Source organism: Felis catus, chromosome C1 (assembly GCF_018350175.1).
Source record: "Felis catus isolate Fca126 chromosome C1, F.catus_Fca126_mat1.0, whole genome shotgun sequence".
NCBI classification, from domain to species: domain Eukaryota; kingdom Metazoa; phylum Chordata; class Mammalia; order Carnivora; family Felidae; genus Felis; species Felis catus.
The window spans coordinates 100,999,166-101,012,603 of NC_058375.1; the positions used below are offsets into that span (position 1 = coordinate 100,999,166).

At 37.9% G+C, this 13,438-nt stretch overlaps 1 protein-coding gene across 9 annotated transcripts in view; it reads right to left on the reverse strand.

The window, feature by feature from the left end:
* Nucleotides 1-13,438, reverse strand: part of SPAG17 (sperm associated antigen 17) — a 236,569-nt gene that overhangs the window by 115,099 nt on the left and 108,032 nt on the right. For all 9 annotated transcript variants that reach the window (XM_045033353.1, XM_045033351.1, XM_045033352.1 and 6 more), the window contains 3 exons: nucleotides 9,812-9,873; nucleotides 9,095-9,208; nucleotides 2,125-2,279 (listed from right to left, as the gene is read on the reverse strand). In XM_045033353.1, coding sequence (XP_044889288.1) covers nucleotides 2,125-2,279; nucleotides 9,095-9,208; nucleotides 9,812-9,873 — 331 coding nt within the window. The remainder of the gene's footprint in view (nucleotides 1-2,124; nucleotides 2,280-9,094; nucleotides 9,209-9,811; nucleotides 9,874-13,438) is intronic.

A 13,438-nucleotide genomic window follows, 5' to 3' on the forward strand; every position in this document is an offset into this window, starting at 1 on the left:
TCTGAAAGAATTAGTCACAAATGTACTCCAGCTGCATTGAAAAAATAAATCCAAGAAAGAAGACAATATGGTATATAAATAAAAGGGCTGAGGACGAAAACAGTACAATTTGTAATTAAATGTAAACAATCATTTGTGCTCCTTGTCTGTGATTAAAAATATTACTTAACAGTTGGAAATAAAATTTCTAGACAATTTCAAAATGGCGATTTCTTGGGAGTAAGTAAAATATGTTAAAAATTTTAACATCTGTGGAATGATATTCATACTCATTAGCTCCAATTACGATATAAAAATATTTAAATATGTGATTTAAAAGGATAACCTCTATAGGGATATTAATAGAATATTTAACTTTAAAAACATCACACACTAAGAATGAACTAAGAAAATTCAATCTAAGGATGAAAAGGGATTAATCCTAAAGTAGAAATATGCGTGTAAAATTAAATGGTAAGAAAGAGGCCAAACATACCCCTTATAAAAATAGAAGTGAATAGATTAATTCTTTAAAATATAAAGTTTTAAAATATTGTTATTATTTAATTAATTGTAAAAATCTTTCAAAGACAGAGGATCTCAGAGTAGATGGAAAAATCCAAGGTAACACTGAAAAGACATGTATCTACAAATCAAAATGACGCAGAAAAATAAAAGGGTGGCAGATGGCTGGCTAGAAAGCCAGAGAAAGTCCAGCTCCTTGATGACTTAGGTGAGTAGCTGAACTACCCCTGAGATACTGCCCAATTCTAAATTTGTCACTACAGAAGAAAAAGAATTCCCTTATTAGGTTAGCCACTGTATTCCGTTTTCTATTAACATAGTGAGACACAATTCCCAGTTGACATGTAAAATTATTGAGAAAGTCCTATCAGTAAATTTCTGTATAAGAGACTATCCAACAATATTAATATCAAACGTGGTGAAATTCAAGGTGAAAAGCATTAAGGGGAACACAGAGAGACATTTGCTCGTATTGATAAAAGTTACAATGCATTAAGAAGGATGCTTCTGAAGTACAGATTCAAAAGTAAGTTTAGACATACACACATATACACACAATACATGCAAAACTAACAGGAGAAATAGACAAACCTATAATCATAAAGATAGACGCTAATACATCTCTCTCAGGAATGGGCATTTATTGTGAGACGACTGTTTAATTTCATTCCGAAAGACATCCAAAATCCAAATGTCATGCATGGATGTGTAGAACAAAAATCACCAAAAGTAACTGAAGAAGAAATAGAAATCCTGGATAAGAGATTAACTTTAGAAGAACTGCAAAGCTTGTAGATCATCTGTTCCTCATCCTTTCCCAATATTGTCTCTCCCATTGGGCTCTGCCATCCAGTCCGTAGGGAGCCACTACCTCTAAATAGTTTTCCATGTGAAGCATTCCTACCCTTCCCCAAATAATGTGCTATATTATGTAAGCTACTGTATATGTGAGCAAAGGATTAGCACACGACCTGTTTTCCCAGTTATTCTGTAAGCCCATTCTCTGTGTCTTTCTGTATCCCTTTAAACTAAAACAACGCTGTACAAATAAATAAATAAATACTGGATATACAGTAACCGGCATTGAAAAAATAATGAAATGTTCTCATAATTACTGAGAGGACAGAGCAAAGCTTTAAGATCATCAAGAAATAATTAAGGAGCTTGGCAGAAAAAAAAAATCACTGATTCCTAGAGGTCTCAGTTTGCTGAGCACCTGACCGCTGTGTTGATATGGCACTCAGTTGCCCTACTTTGGAGTCTTCCCCAGATCAAGTGGAGTTATCCAAAACCAGCATGAAGAATGTCATGTGTTATAGTTTCTACTTGGAATCTTTCAGAGGCAGTTTTATTAGGGTCTAAATAAATCAAATGTAAGGTAATGAAATCCCCACTAGACTTAATGGCTCCAGGAATGATGTCTGTCTTGTTTATTTGGTATAGTTTTAATGCTTATTACAGTGCCTGGTACACCTCAAACATGCAACTTGATAAACTAAATTGAAGGTTTAGTGTTTGGCTTGAAGCACTTACCTTAGGCTAAGGAACTGAAAGCTAATTAACCAAGTAACTAACAAGCTAACTAAGATAATAATCAACTAAACTGTCCAAGGTGGTCACCTGAATCCAACATTGGAGTGAAGAGCAATATTCCAATATTCACAATGCAGACGTTGACTATTCATTGGATTATGAAAGACTAAAAGTAGAGAGTTGTCTTGCGTATGGTAGTAAGAATCAATCCACCTGTATTGCTGCCTGGCTTCTTGAAGAACCTGAAATCAAAATAATTACATTGTTGTGTCTTTTTTTCCATGAGAAGGATCTCCTGCTAAGGTATGTCTCTGCCCCCTTACCCTCATCCCTTTATTTCCACACTTAGTCTCACTGTTAGTGAGAACATCAGTGGTAGAATTTGGGGGGAACATTTCAGCGACTCTTACAGAAAATAAAATACTAGCCTCCAGGCATAGAGGCATTTGCTCAAGTGTTTTTTATTCAGGCTTGGAGATAATAATTAAGTCAAGCAGTTATTTAACGTTTTCCATGCCTTCATATAGATCATCTCATTTTCTCGTCATTAAAAACCCCGGATAAATAGGAACCATTATTTTTCCTATTTTGAAATATTAAAATCCTCATTTTTTCAGTGTAAACTGGGGCTGAGAAAGGATGAGAGGTTTGTCTAAGAAGATAGAGTTCGTAAGTCCTGGTGCCAGGACACCAGTCTCTGTGTCATCGTTTTTGCACTCCAAAGAGTGCTCTCCACCACACCATGCTGTAGTACAGAGGAACAAGGTGCATGATCTTTCTCATACATACTGTTTGCACGTGACTTCTAACCTTGGCCTTTTCCAAAACATTCCACCCTCAGCATGCACTGCGATCTCAGCTACTGACAGAGGGGCACAGAGGGCAGGGCACACTTTGTCCTGCTACTATTTCACTGCCAATCAATATAAGGAAACATGTCCACAGGGAAATAAATTACACAGCTGTGGATTGTTGTTTTTGTTTTCGTTTTCAACATCAATCTCATGCAGGAACTTTCAGTTCTCTGCTGGTGGGTGATCTGAAGGCATGGAATTGCATATTATGTTAGGAAAGGACTGTTTTACTTTTGCTTTCAATTTTACACTGGTAGCATTACCAAAATAATACATCTACTTCCCGAATCTAGTCCCCTGTATGAGTGTCTTTATGGAGTGGTATTGAAACTATTACATCGGTTCCCCGAGAGGCAATACCAGAGACACACATGTGGTGAATATCTTTGCATTAATTTTGTTGTTGTTACATAGGGTACTATTCATTACTTTACTTTTTGGAGATGCAAATTCCTTTTAGACTTTAAACCCCCAAACAAAACATGTTCATTTCTGATGAACATGAATCCTTCTTTCCATTAGAGAGCTCTGTAAAATTTGTTTTCATGTTTACTTTGGCTGCTAGAATTTATAGCACTAAGTTTCTCAGAGCTATGGCTGCTCTCAATCAATGTTTGATAAGTTTTCAAATAGTATCTTTCCTCTCCATTTTTTTTTACTATTTGGCTTTTCCCTATTATCCTATATTAATATTGTGATGCCATGAACTTTAGTTAAATTTTTTTATTAAAAATAAACACATATTTATTGAAGCATTATTCACAGTAGCCAAGATATGGAGGCAACCCAACTGTCCAACCACAGAAGATGGATAAGAAGATGTAAAATAAATAGATAGATAGATAGATAGATAGATAGATAATGAAACCTTGCCATTTACAACAACATGGATGGATCTGGAGGGTGCAATGCTAAGTGAAATAAGTCCATCAGAGAAAGAAAAACACTATATTATTTCACTCATATGTGGAATTCAAGACACAAAACAAAGGAAAAGGAGACAAACAAAAAACCAGACTCCTAAATACAGAGAACAAACTGGTGACTGCCCAGAGGGGAGGTGGGTAGGGCATGGGTGAAATAGAGAAAGGGGATTAAAAGTACACTTAGTGGGATGAGCATTGAGAAATGTATAGACTAGTTGAATCATTATATTTTACACCTGAAACTAATACAACACCGTGTTATTTATAGTTCAGTTAAAAAATAAACACCTACTATGTGCCAGGTACTGTGTAGGTTCTTGGGGAAAAAATGAACAAGATAGATGAGATTTTCCTCTAAAATTTAATAAAGATTTTTACAGATCATCCTGGATTCAGGGAGGTGTCCTAAGCAGATGAAATTGATGGGAGTATCTGATTCATAGAATGGACTGGACGAGAGCAGAAGCAGGTTAATGATTAGGAGGATGTTGCAGGAGAAGAGGAGGGTGGCTGTAGCAACAGTGGAGGTGGTGAGGAGCTTGAAGATATATTTTGAGGTACACCCTTCAAAATCTGACGATGGATCAGACATGAGGGATGCAGTCAAGCTGAGATCAGTGAGAACTCTTAGCCTTCTGGCTTGAAGGTGACATTTTCTGAGATGGATGAGGAGAGAAACATGCTCACGTGGGAAAATTATGAGCTTTGTGTGGGACCCTGAAGTTGAGACGCCTGTCATAAATTCAAGTGGAATTTGGAGTTAGGTATCCTAGTATGGAACTAAGAAATCATTTGGAAGATAAAATCGTAGCAGTCATTAGCATTAGGTCATAGATAATAGATGAAATCGTCACAAGGATGTTTGCAGAGGAGAGAAGACGGTTCAGGGCTCAGACTCAAGCCATTTCGATATGTAGACATTAGGTCAACAAAAGTCCAAACAGAGCACTGAGGAGAAGTACAGTTTGGCACCTTGGAAACCGAGAGTGGGCAGTGTTTCACAGTGAAGTGATCAGCTTTGCGATGCTGTGAAAAGACCAAGGAAGATGAAGCAAGATAATTGTCCATTAGATGTGGCAGGACAGTGATTCATAAAGGGGTGAGGACAGAGCCAAATCGAAAAAAACCCAAAGCCTGAAATGAACTTCCATTTTAAAGATGAGAGATGAAACCCATGTACTTCTTGACACCTCATTAAAAGAACAGTAAAATTACTGGGTTTTAGTCCCACAAAGCTGAAGGTCACAGGAGAGGAGACAAAGGTAACAACAGTTGAGAAACTGGAAAGCAGAAGGATAGGGGTAACTGCCGGTAGAAAGAAAATCAAATTCTAAGATTAATTTTACGAGAGGCCACAAGTAACCTTGTGCAGAAGTGCAGAAAGGCTCCAGAAAGTACCAGAGCACTGCCCCATTCTGAGAGTGGGGTCAAGGAGACACTGAAAATAGGAAGATTAGAGTATTTTTAAGAAGCCGTTAGGGCCTCCGGAAGCCCTCGACGATTCTGAGCAACTAGGCATCTGCCCATCTCCCACCTCAGCGGACAAAGGGAGGATTATGACCTATAGAAATGACCCCGTGGATTCTAAGAAGAGGGATCCCAGGCACTGCTAAGGGGAAGATGTGCTACAGAAAAAATGAGAGTTGTTTAAAAGCATAAATTGATGTCCAAGAAATATAAGGTGACCCACATGTATAATTCTACATTTTATAGTAGCCATACTTTACAAGTAAAAAGAAACAGATAAGATTACTTTTTAAAATATATTTTATTTGGGGTGCCTGGATGGCTCAGTCAGTTAAGCATCCAACTCTTGGTCTTGGCTCAGGTCATGAGCCCTGTGTCAGGTTCTGCGCCGACAGGGGGGGAGCCTGCTTAGGGTTCTGTCTCTTCCTCTCTCTGCCCCTCCCCCGCTCGCTCTCTGTCCGTCTCTTTCTCTCAAAATAAATAAATAAAAACCTAAACAAATATATATTTTATTTAACTCAATATGTCAAAGAATTATCATTTCAATATGTAATGAATATAAAAATTGTTAATGGGATATATCACCTTTTTCATATTAAGTTTTTGAAATTTGGTATATATACTTAAACCAAATATATAGTATACATGTAGTAACATATATAATAATAAGTAATATATACTATATTATTTAAGTAATATATACTATAGTATATAATATATATACTATATATTATATATAATACATAATAGTATAATATATATATTACTTATATAGTATTATAATACTACATACATATATATATTTGAAGTAATATATATACTATAATAAGTATATAAGTATTGCTTATATACTATAGTATATACTATAGCAAACATACAGAACGTCTCAATTTGGACAAAGTACATTTCAGGTAGTCAGAAGCTACCTGTGAGTAGTGGTTACCATATTGAACAATGCAGATCTAGAGACTGGATGGTAAGAAGTGTAACTGCCTTCCCCCTACCACTCAGTTTCCAAAACCCTGACAGGTAAGTTATGTCTTTCAGTTAGGAGATTAGGGGTTTTCTCCCCTGGAGAATTTAAATGGCTTAAGGGTACAGACTAATATACCAACACTGATGGGTATCCCAAGGAAACTACCCAGCCAAGTCACCCAAAATGAAGTCCATTTATTGACAACTCCCTCCTTCCCTGACCTCATACAGTACTTCTTTTGATATTTTTAGTGTCTCATTATTAACATGAAGAAAAAGGCAAATATCATGAGGTATTATTCTCTGAAATGAAAAATAAAGACCAAAAAACAAAAGTAAAAATAAACTTGAGAGAAAAAGAAAAAAATTTGAGGAAAAAGACACAATCTAGGGATAAAACACTAAGACCTCAAAGGACTTTAATATCCTCATAGAGATAAGAGAAGATATGGTATCAGGTAAGACAAATAAGATGCTATAAAAAAGTAATTTGCAATTATAAATAGAACTTTAGGAAATTAAAAATGATAACAGAAATAGAAGCCTCAGTAGAAAAACCAAATGAAAGCTGAGCCATATCTCCAGGAAAAAAAAAAAAAAAAGACAAGTATTGGAAATTAGGAGAGAAAAGGTAAGGAAATTGGAAGTTCAGTCCAGAAAGTTCAGCACCAGAATAACAGAAAGAAGAAACAGAAAAAACAGTAGGGAGAAGGTTATCAAAGAAATGATTACAGAACATTTGTTTCCTAGAATATAAAGACAGGAGTCTCTGGATTGTTCTGGGCTTACCACTACGATACTTGGAAATAGAACCACACCAAGGCACATCAACAGGAAACCAACGACACTGGAGCAAACAGAAGATCTTAAAACCTCCCAGACAGAGGGAAAAAAAAACAGGCTCAAACAACTAATCAGGAATCAGAATTTCATTGTTGCTTTTCCTCAAGGACAACCCAAGAAGCTAGAAGACAATTGAGGAATGCCTTCAAAATGTTGAGGGAAAATGCTTTCTGACTGAGCATTTTATGTAAAGCCAAAGTGTCACTCAAACGTAAGGGTAGAATTAAGAGGGTTTCACACATCCAATGCCCCCCCCCCCCAATTTACCTGCCATGAATTTTAATTCAGAAAGCAATTAGAAGTGATAACCCCCTACAAAAAGGGAGTAACTCAGGAAAGAAGATGACACGTGATTCAGGAACCCAGTGTCTGGTTGGAAAGAGAGGCCAAGGATGTGACCCAGATGATAAGAAAGGAAGCTCCCAGGGCCACAGCTGTGAAGTAGGCCTGGAGGGCAAGCGGGAGTTCAGAGCATATGGGAGAGAGGTGGCTTAGATGATAAAATTGATCGAGTGCCTGTGTGGTTTAATGTATTGAGAGGAGATTTCACTCTTTGGTGGAGAGTTTGGGGATGAGTAATATAAATGCATAGTAAACTACACAAAGGAAAAAAAAATGGGAAAACAAACACCAAGGAAAACAAAAATAGTATCAAGAAAGAAAATGTAATAGTTCAGCTATGAATAAAATTTATAAAAATGAAATAAACTAAATATTCAATATTGAGCTACACAAAAATGATGATATAGTTAACAGTGTTAGAGAATGGGAAGAAGGGAGTATATGAGTGAGTGTGTATGTGTGTGTGTGTGTGTGTGTGTGTGTGTGTTCACATGCACGTGCATACGCTAGATGGGGGTTGGCAGCTATTTCCTCAAGAGAGAATCAGTTGATGGTGATGCCCAACCAAAAGTAAAACTAAACAAAATATACTCATTATTAGAGGTAACTGAGTTAAGTAACACAAGAAACCTGTAAGTGCCTTGAAGATTTTTACCTCTGAGAATTTGGGCATGGGGGTAGGAGGGAGTTGCTATTTTTCATAAGACTCTTTATAGAACTTTCTGGGTTTAAAACTGTGTAGAGGTAGGGGCTCCTGGGTGGCTCAGTTGGTTAAATGCCTGACTCTTGATCTCGGCTCAGGTCATGATCTCCGGTTCATGAGATCGAGCCCTGCGGCAGGCTCTTTGCTGACAGCGCAGAGCCTGCTTGGGATTCTCTCTCTCTCTCTGCCCCTTCCCACCCTTGCACGCATGAGCTCTCTCTCAAATAAATAAACATTTAAAAAAATGTGTGGATCTAAAACTTTGATGTCAGTAGTTAAAAAGATAAAAGCAAGTAAAGGTTTTTGCATAAAATGTATACACAGAAAATGTAGGGTTACTTGTTATTTTGCATGAGCACAAGTTCTGTGGCCAGATTTCTTGGGTTCATATCTTGCTTCTCTCACTTGCCAGCCATGTGACCTTGGGCAAAAGTTACTCTTGGTCAAGATGTCTCAATTTTCTATTATTTACATAGGTTTCTACTTCAAAGGACTGTTGCAAGGATTAAATGAACAAATAATACTAATCATTGCTAGCAAAATGGTAAGTGCTCAATAAACACTAGCTATCACAGGTTCCATTGACCTGTAAACTGCATCAGAAAATACTTTGAAATGTAGTGAAAACTTCGTAGAACTGATAGGCAATATGGGAAAAATAAGATTGCTTTCCCATAATGCCTTACTTTTGTTCTTGGAAAATATGTGCAGCAGTCATGTCTATTTCCTTTCTTCTTCAAGATTTTATAAAAACATCCCTTTGGGTGGAGATTCCCTGGGCGTGCATAGCTCGATCTGGGAATACATTCATTTTAAAGCTGAAGTAAATGGGAATATTGATCAGAAGTAGATCTGAGAGAGTGACCTAGAAGCGAACTGTTCTAAATCATAGCATGACTCCCCAGACCTGTCCAACCGTCTCCTGGAGACTCACGGTCCATTAATACCTGAAGCAGAACTTTCGGTTTAAAATGTTCAGTGTAACTCCAGTCCATTAAACTGCGTTGTTGCGTTTTCTTTATGTCCTCCAGGTCTGCTTCCACAGTCATCTTCTTGGGTTTCTAAAAAACCATAGGAGTACAATTTCAGCTTTAATTTGTTCAAGTCCAAATAAAGCCCTCTTGGACTCCATCGACTAACCAGCATGCACTCCATTTTAATTGGGGAAATCTGCATATGTATAAATCCATATGGCAACATTTTAGGAGAGCTGCTGCCAGAAAGAGTATGCCTTTGAGTTTTTTTTTTTTTTATGGGCAACATAATCTAAATATTTTTATTGTTAGGTTATACTCTTCTGAGTCCTGTTAGCAATTATAGGCAGGTTTTCTGAACTCACTTCAAGACAGCATTAGTTCTACATGGCTGTATGGTCAGCAGGTGTTTGTGAGGTTGCCAAGCCACACTGTCTAGAGAGGAGCATGGAGCTTGGAAGTTTTGCTTAAGCCGCTAGTGAAATTAACTCCTTTCTCTCCAGTTGGATCTGGTCTGAGGATGTCCGAGTAATCCCCTTCCTTATCCTGCTAAGCATCTCCTTTGTGTGTGTGTGTGTGTGTGTGTGTGTGTGTGTGTGTGTGTGTGTTTGTGTGTGTTTCTCACTCTGGGTCACAGTTTTCTCAGATCATCTTACTTGTATCTACACTTATAGGAAAACAATTCCTTACCTTTTCAAGAGGATCAGCCTTTGTGACTGCTTCATCTTTGATCTCATTGTTCGTGGTCTGTTCTGTAAATCAAAGACACCAACATCCAGTTGTGTTTGGGCTTTGTTCTTGCCTTTGTCAGTGCTGTGCCTTTTTGTTGCCCATATGATCTATGTTTCTGTGCTGAAAAGGTAATTCCTGAAAGGCATGTTTCATGCCTCCAAAAAGGTGTTTGTGTCAATAATTCTAAATCAGTGTCTACCTAGAAAAGTTATACTAAACCCTTGGAAAAGAACCCAGCTTCCTCTATGATACATTCCTAAATCATATCAGATAATTATGCCTTCAGGCTATCTCCCTCACTTCTAAAAATGTACCTTTACCTTTATGAGTTGCAAATATTCGCTGATTAAACTACAGCTCTTGTGATTCTGAATCTCTCATATAGAAATGGATAAACTATATAGCACATTCCCAGTTTGACCAAAGAAACGGAGTGGGTGATGAATCTTGGGGTAATGTATTTGTGATGCCGCTGAATAACTGAGCCAACATGGCTTTTTACCAACCTTAGAACAACAGCAAATTAATCGCTGCATAGTCATATATAAAATGGTCCCACCGTCACTCTCCAAACACATCCCTTCCACTCGCGTTTTGCTCCTTCCTCTCCAGGCTCTCCGGCTTGCTTGCTGTGCCTGAAAGTTTTTACACTTGCCTTTCATTCTGTCTTGCTTTGCTTTTAGATAATCACTTGGTTCAACCCCTTATTTCATTCATATTGTTACTCCAATGTCATCTCTTCCAGGGCTTTTCTGCCTTTCACCCTGTTGTATTTTTAATCATGGCATTTACTAGCATCTGATAATATTTACTTGTGTCTGTCTCTCCATCTTGGATGTGAATTCCTGGAGAATAAGAACCTGCTCTTATTTTCTGTAACTGTACCCCGAGTGCCCAGCACATGGTGGGACTTCAGTACAGTTCGTTCTGATTGAATGAGGAAAATCTATATCATATAATGAAACTGGAAATGTATCTAAAGCCATACGGAGAGAGAAGAACTGTGGAAGGAACCCAAAACAAAAGCTTATTTTAGGGTAAGCATAAGATTCAGCTTCATTCTGTGGCAAAGAGAACTGTATCTACACCTCTAGCGGGAGTAGTTAATCATGTCTACCAAGGATAGACCAATGTTTTTCTTTCTTTTAGGAGCATAGCTACTTACATTTTTGCTACTAGTTTCATCTTGCCTTGGGCTGGTGAAGGTGATGGCATGAATGTTCCATTTTGATTTAGGGGAAAACTATAAAGTCAATTCAGTTCAGTATTTATATAAATACATCTACTCAAGAGAAAACTCGGGCCAACTATAACTCTAAATAGACCATGATGTCCCTTGTGTCCCTAAAGCAATTGATATGAAATCTGTGGAATAAAAATTATTCTATTCTGTGGTCTGCCAGATTTCCGGGAGATTTGATATTCCCTCCTGTGTCTAAGGATCCAGCAGAAAAAGTCTCCAGTTTAGAAAATATGTTTTAAAAAATTGTGCATCAGTTATTTTGTCAAAGGAAAGAACATTCTAAAACCAATCTGAACTCTTTATTTAATAGTAGAGTAAAAATCATTTTTTCCTTTCTTTCTGATTCTGCCTTCAACCCCATAATCCTTTGACAGTGTGATTCAGTAGTTTTTGACACATCTGGAAATGGATGCTTTCTCATCCCTTTGAAAAACAGCTTTCCTAATCTGTTTTACTTTAGAGATAACAAGATCCCTCTGCAAAGCAGTTACTTTATTAAAAAAACACCCAACAAGCATAGAGGGCACATCTAAACCCATAGCCTCACGGTTATCAACTCTCAGGTTTTTCATAAATATCCAATAGGCCCTGTCAAGTTCAAAAACAGTCTCAGATGGAAATCCAGTGTTTGGTTAAGAAAAGCACAAATATTCAGTCCTTCACATCCAGCAACAGGTTTTTATATGTATTTGATGCTAAGATGGTTTTGCAGGAAATACGTGAACAATTTCTGCTTTGTTTCAAACGATTTCAAGTGGCTGCTTTAGAAGTGCGATTCAGAGTCAGGGCGGGGGCACGCAAGACCAACAACAAGTTCCCTTAGACACAGCAGCCATCATGGGGCACCAAAGCTCAGCCACCCTCCCCTGTCTAACTGTAACAGTTCCTTGATGACGGTCAATACACATCCTATAGGATCCTTTACAGGTTGTGGGGGTTCAGCTCTCAAGGATTGCTCCGTCTCTAGGACACACTATCCATTATAGCATTTTTAGCCCCGAAGATTTAGAGTTGCTCAAATCATCTACTTTCCACCAGGATTTGGAACGCTAATTTACATGGTCTGACCACCAGGTGGCAAAAGTTGCCTGAAGAAAACTATACACCAGTTGCTCTTCTAAAGAAAAGAACAAAACACAAAGGAAAAAACCTCAGGCCTTATATCTCTCCTGGCTTATTCTGGATCCATATTAACACAAAGTGACTTCTTTGTCGTATATTTACATTCCCACAGGATGCACTAATGCCATAAAATCCCAGATTAACTTATTTGGCTTAATTATTTCTGTGAGCTAGGCTAATACGTAAGGGCACTTAGAACAGAGAAATAGGAAATCAACCCTTTTGGGAAGTAAGACCCAACAGTAATAAAATCGAGTTAAGTATCAGCATAAAGAAGAGACCATGAGTGTGGCTAAGCCCATAGACAAGAAATTTCTGGAACTGAGGAAGCCACAAGACACAGCACTGGTTTGGAGTTAGCTCTCTGTTGGAATCCTGACTTACTCCTACTTGTATGTAGTTGAACAAGTTACTTAACCCCTCTGGTCTTCAACTCCTTGTCTTTAGAATTGGGATATAGTATCTTACTCATAGACTTGAAGTTTATATTAAATACTAGTTAATATATGTAAAATGTCTTAGCATAGTGCTTAGAATATAGCAGGGCATTACTAAATAAATGTTATATCCTTCTCTCCTCTGTCCCCCTCACCCTCACTTATCTGGTCTACTAATCAGCAATCAGATTTTCCCTAATTCTACTCTATCAATGACTTCCTCTTTTACCCTCATCTAAGTAAACGAAAATGGCAAGATGACTATTTGGTCAATACTGACTTGGGGCTCCTGGTGGGCTCAGTCAGTTAATTGTCCAGCTCTTGATTTCTGCTCAGGTCATGATTTCATGGTTTTTGAGATTGAGCCCCATGTTGGGCTCTGTGCTAACAGCATAGAGCCTGCTTGGGATTCTCTCTCTCCCTCCCTCTTTGCCTCTTTCCTGCTTGCGATCTCTCTCTCTTTCTCACAAAATAAATAAATGTTTAAAAAGTACTGGCTTCACATCTGTTCTCTTATGGCACTGATGACTTACTTTTGTTTAATGCTTTTTAAAATTATGAGTTATAACACATACAGAGAAGTACATAGAACAGAAATGCTTAGTATCGTGAATCATTTATTTTTGGGACAGAGAGAGACAGAGCATGAACGGGGGAGGGGCAGAGAGAGAGGGAGACACAGAATCGGAAACAGGCTCCAGGCTCTGAGCCATCAGCCCAGAGCCTGACGCGGGGCTCGAACTCACAGACTGCGAGATCGTGACCTGGCTGAAGTCGGACGCT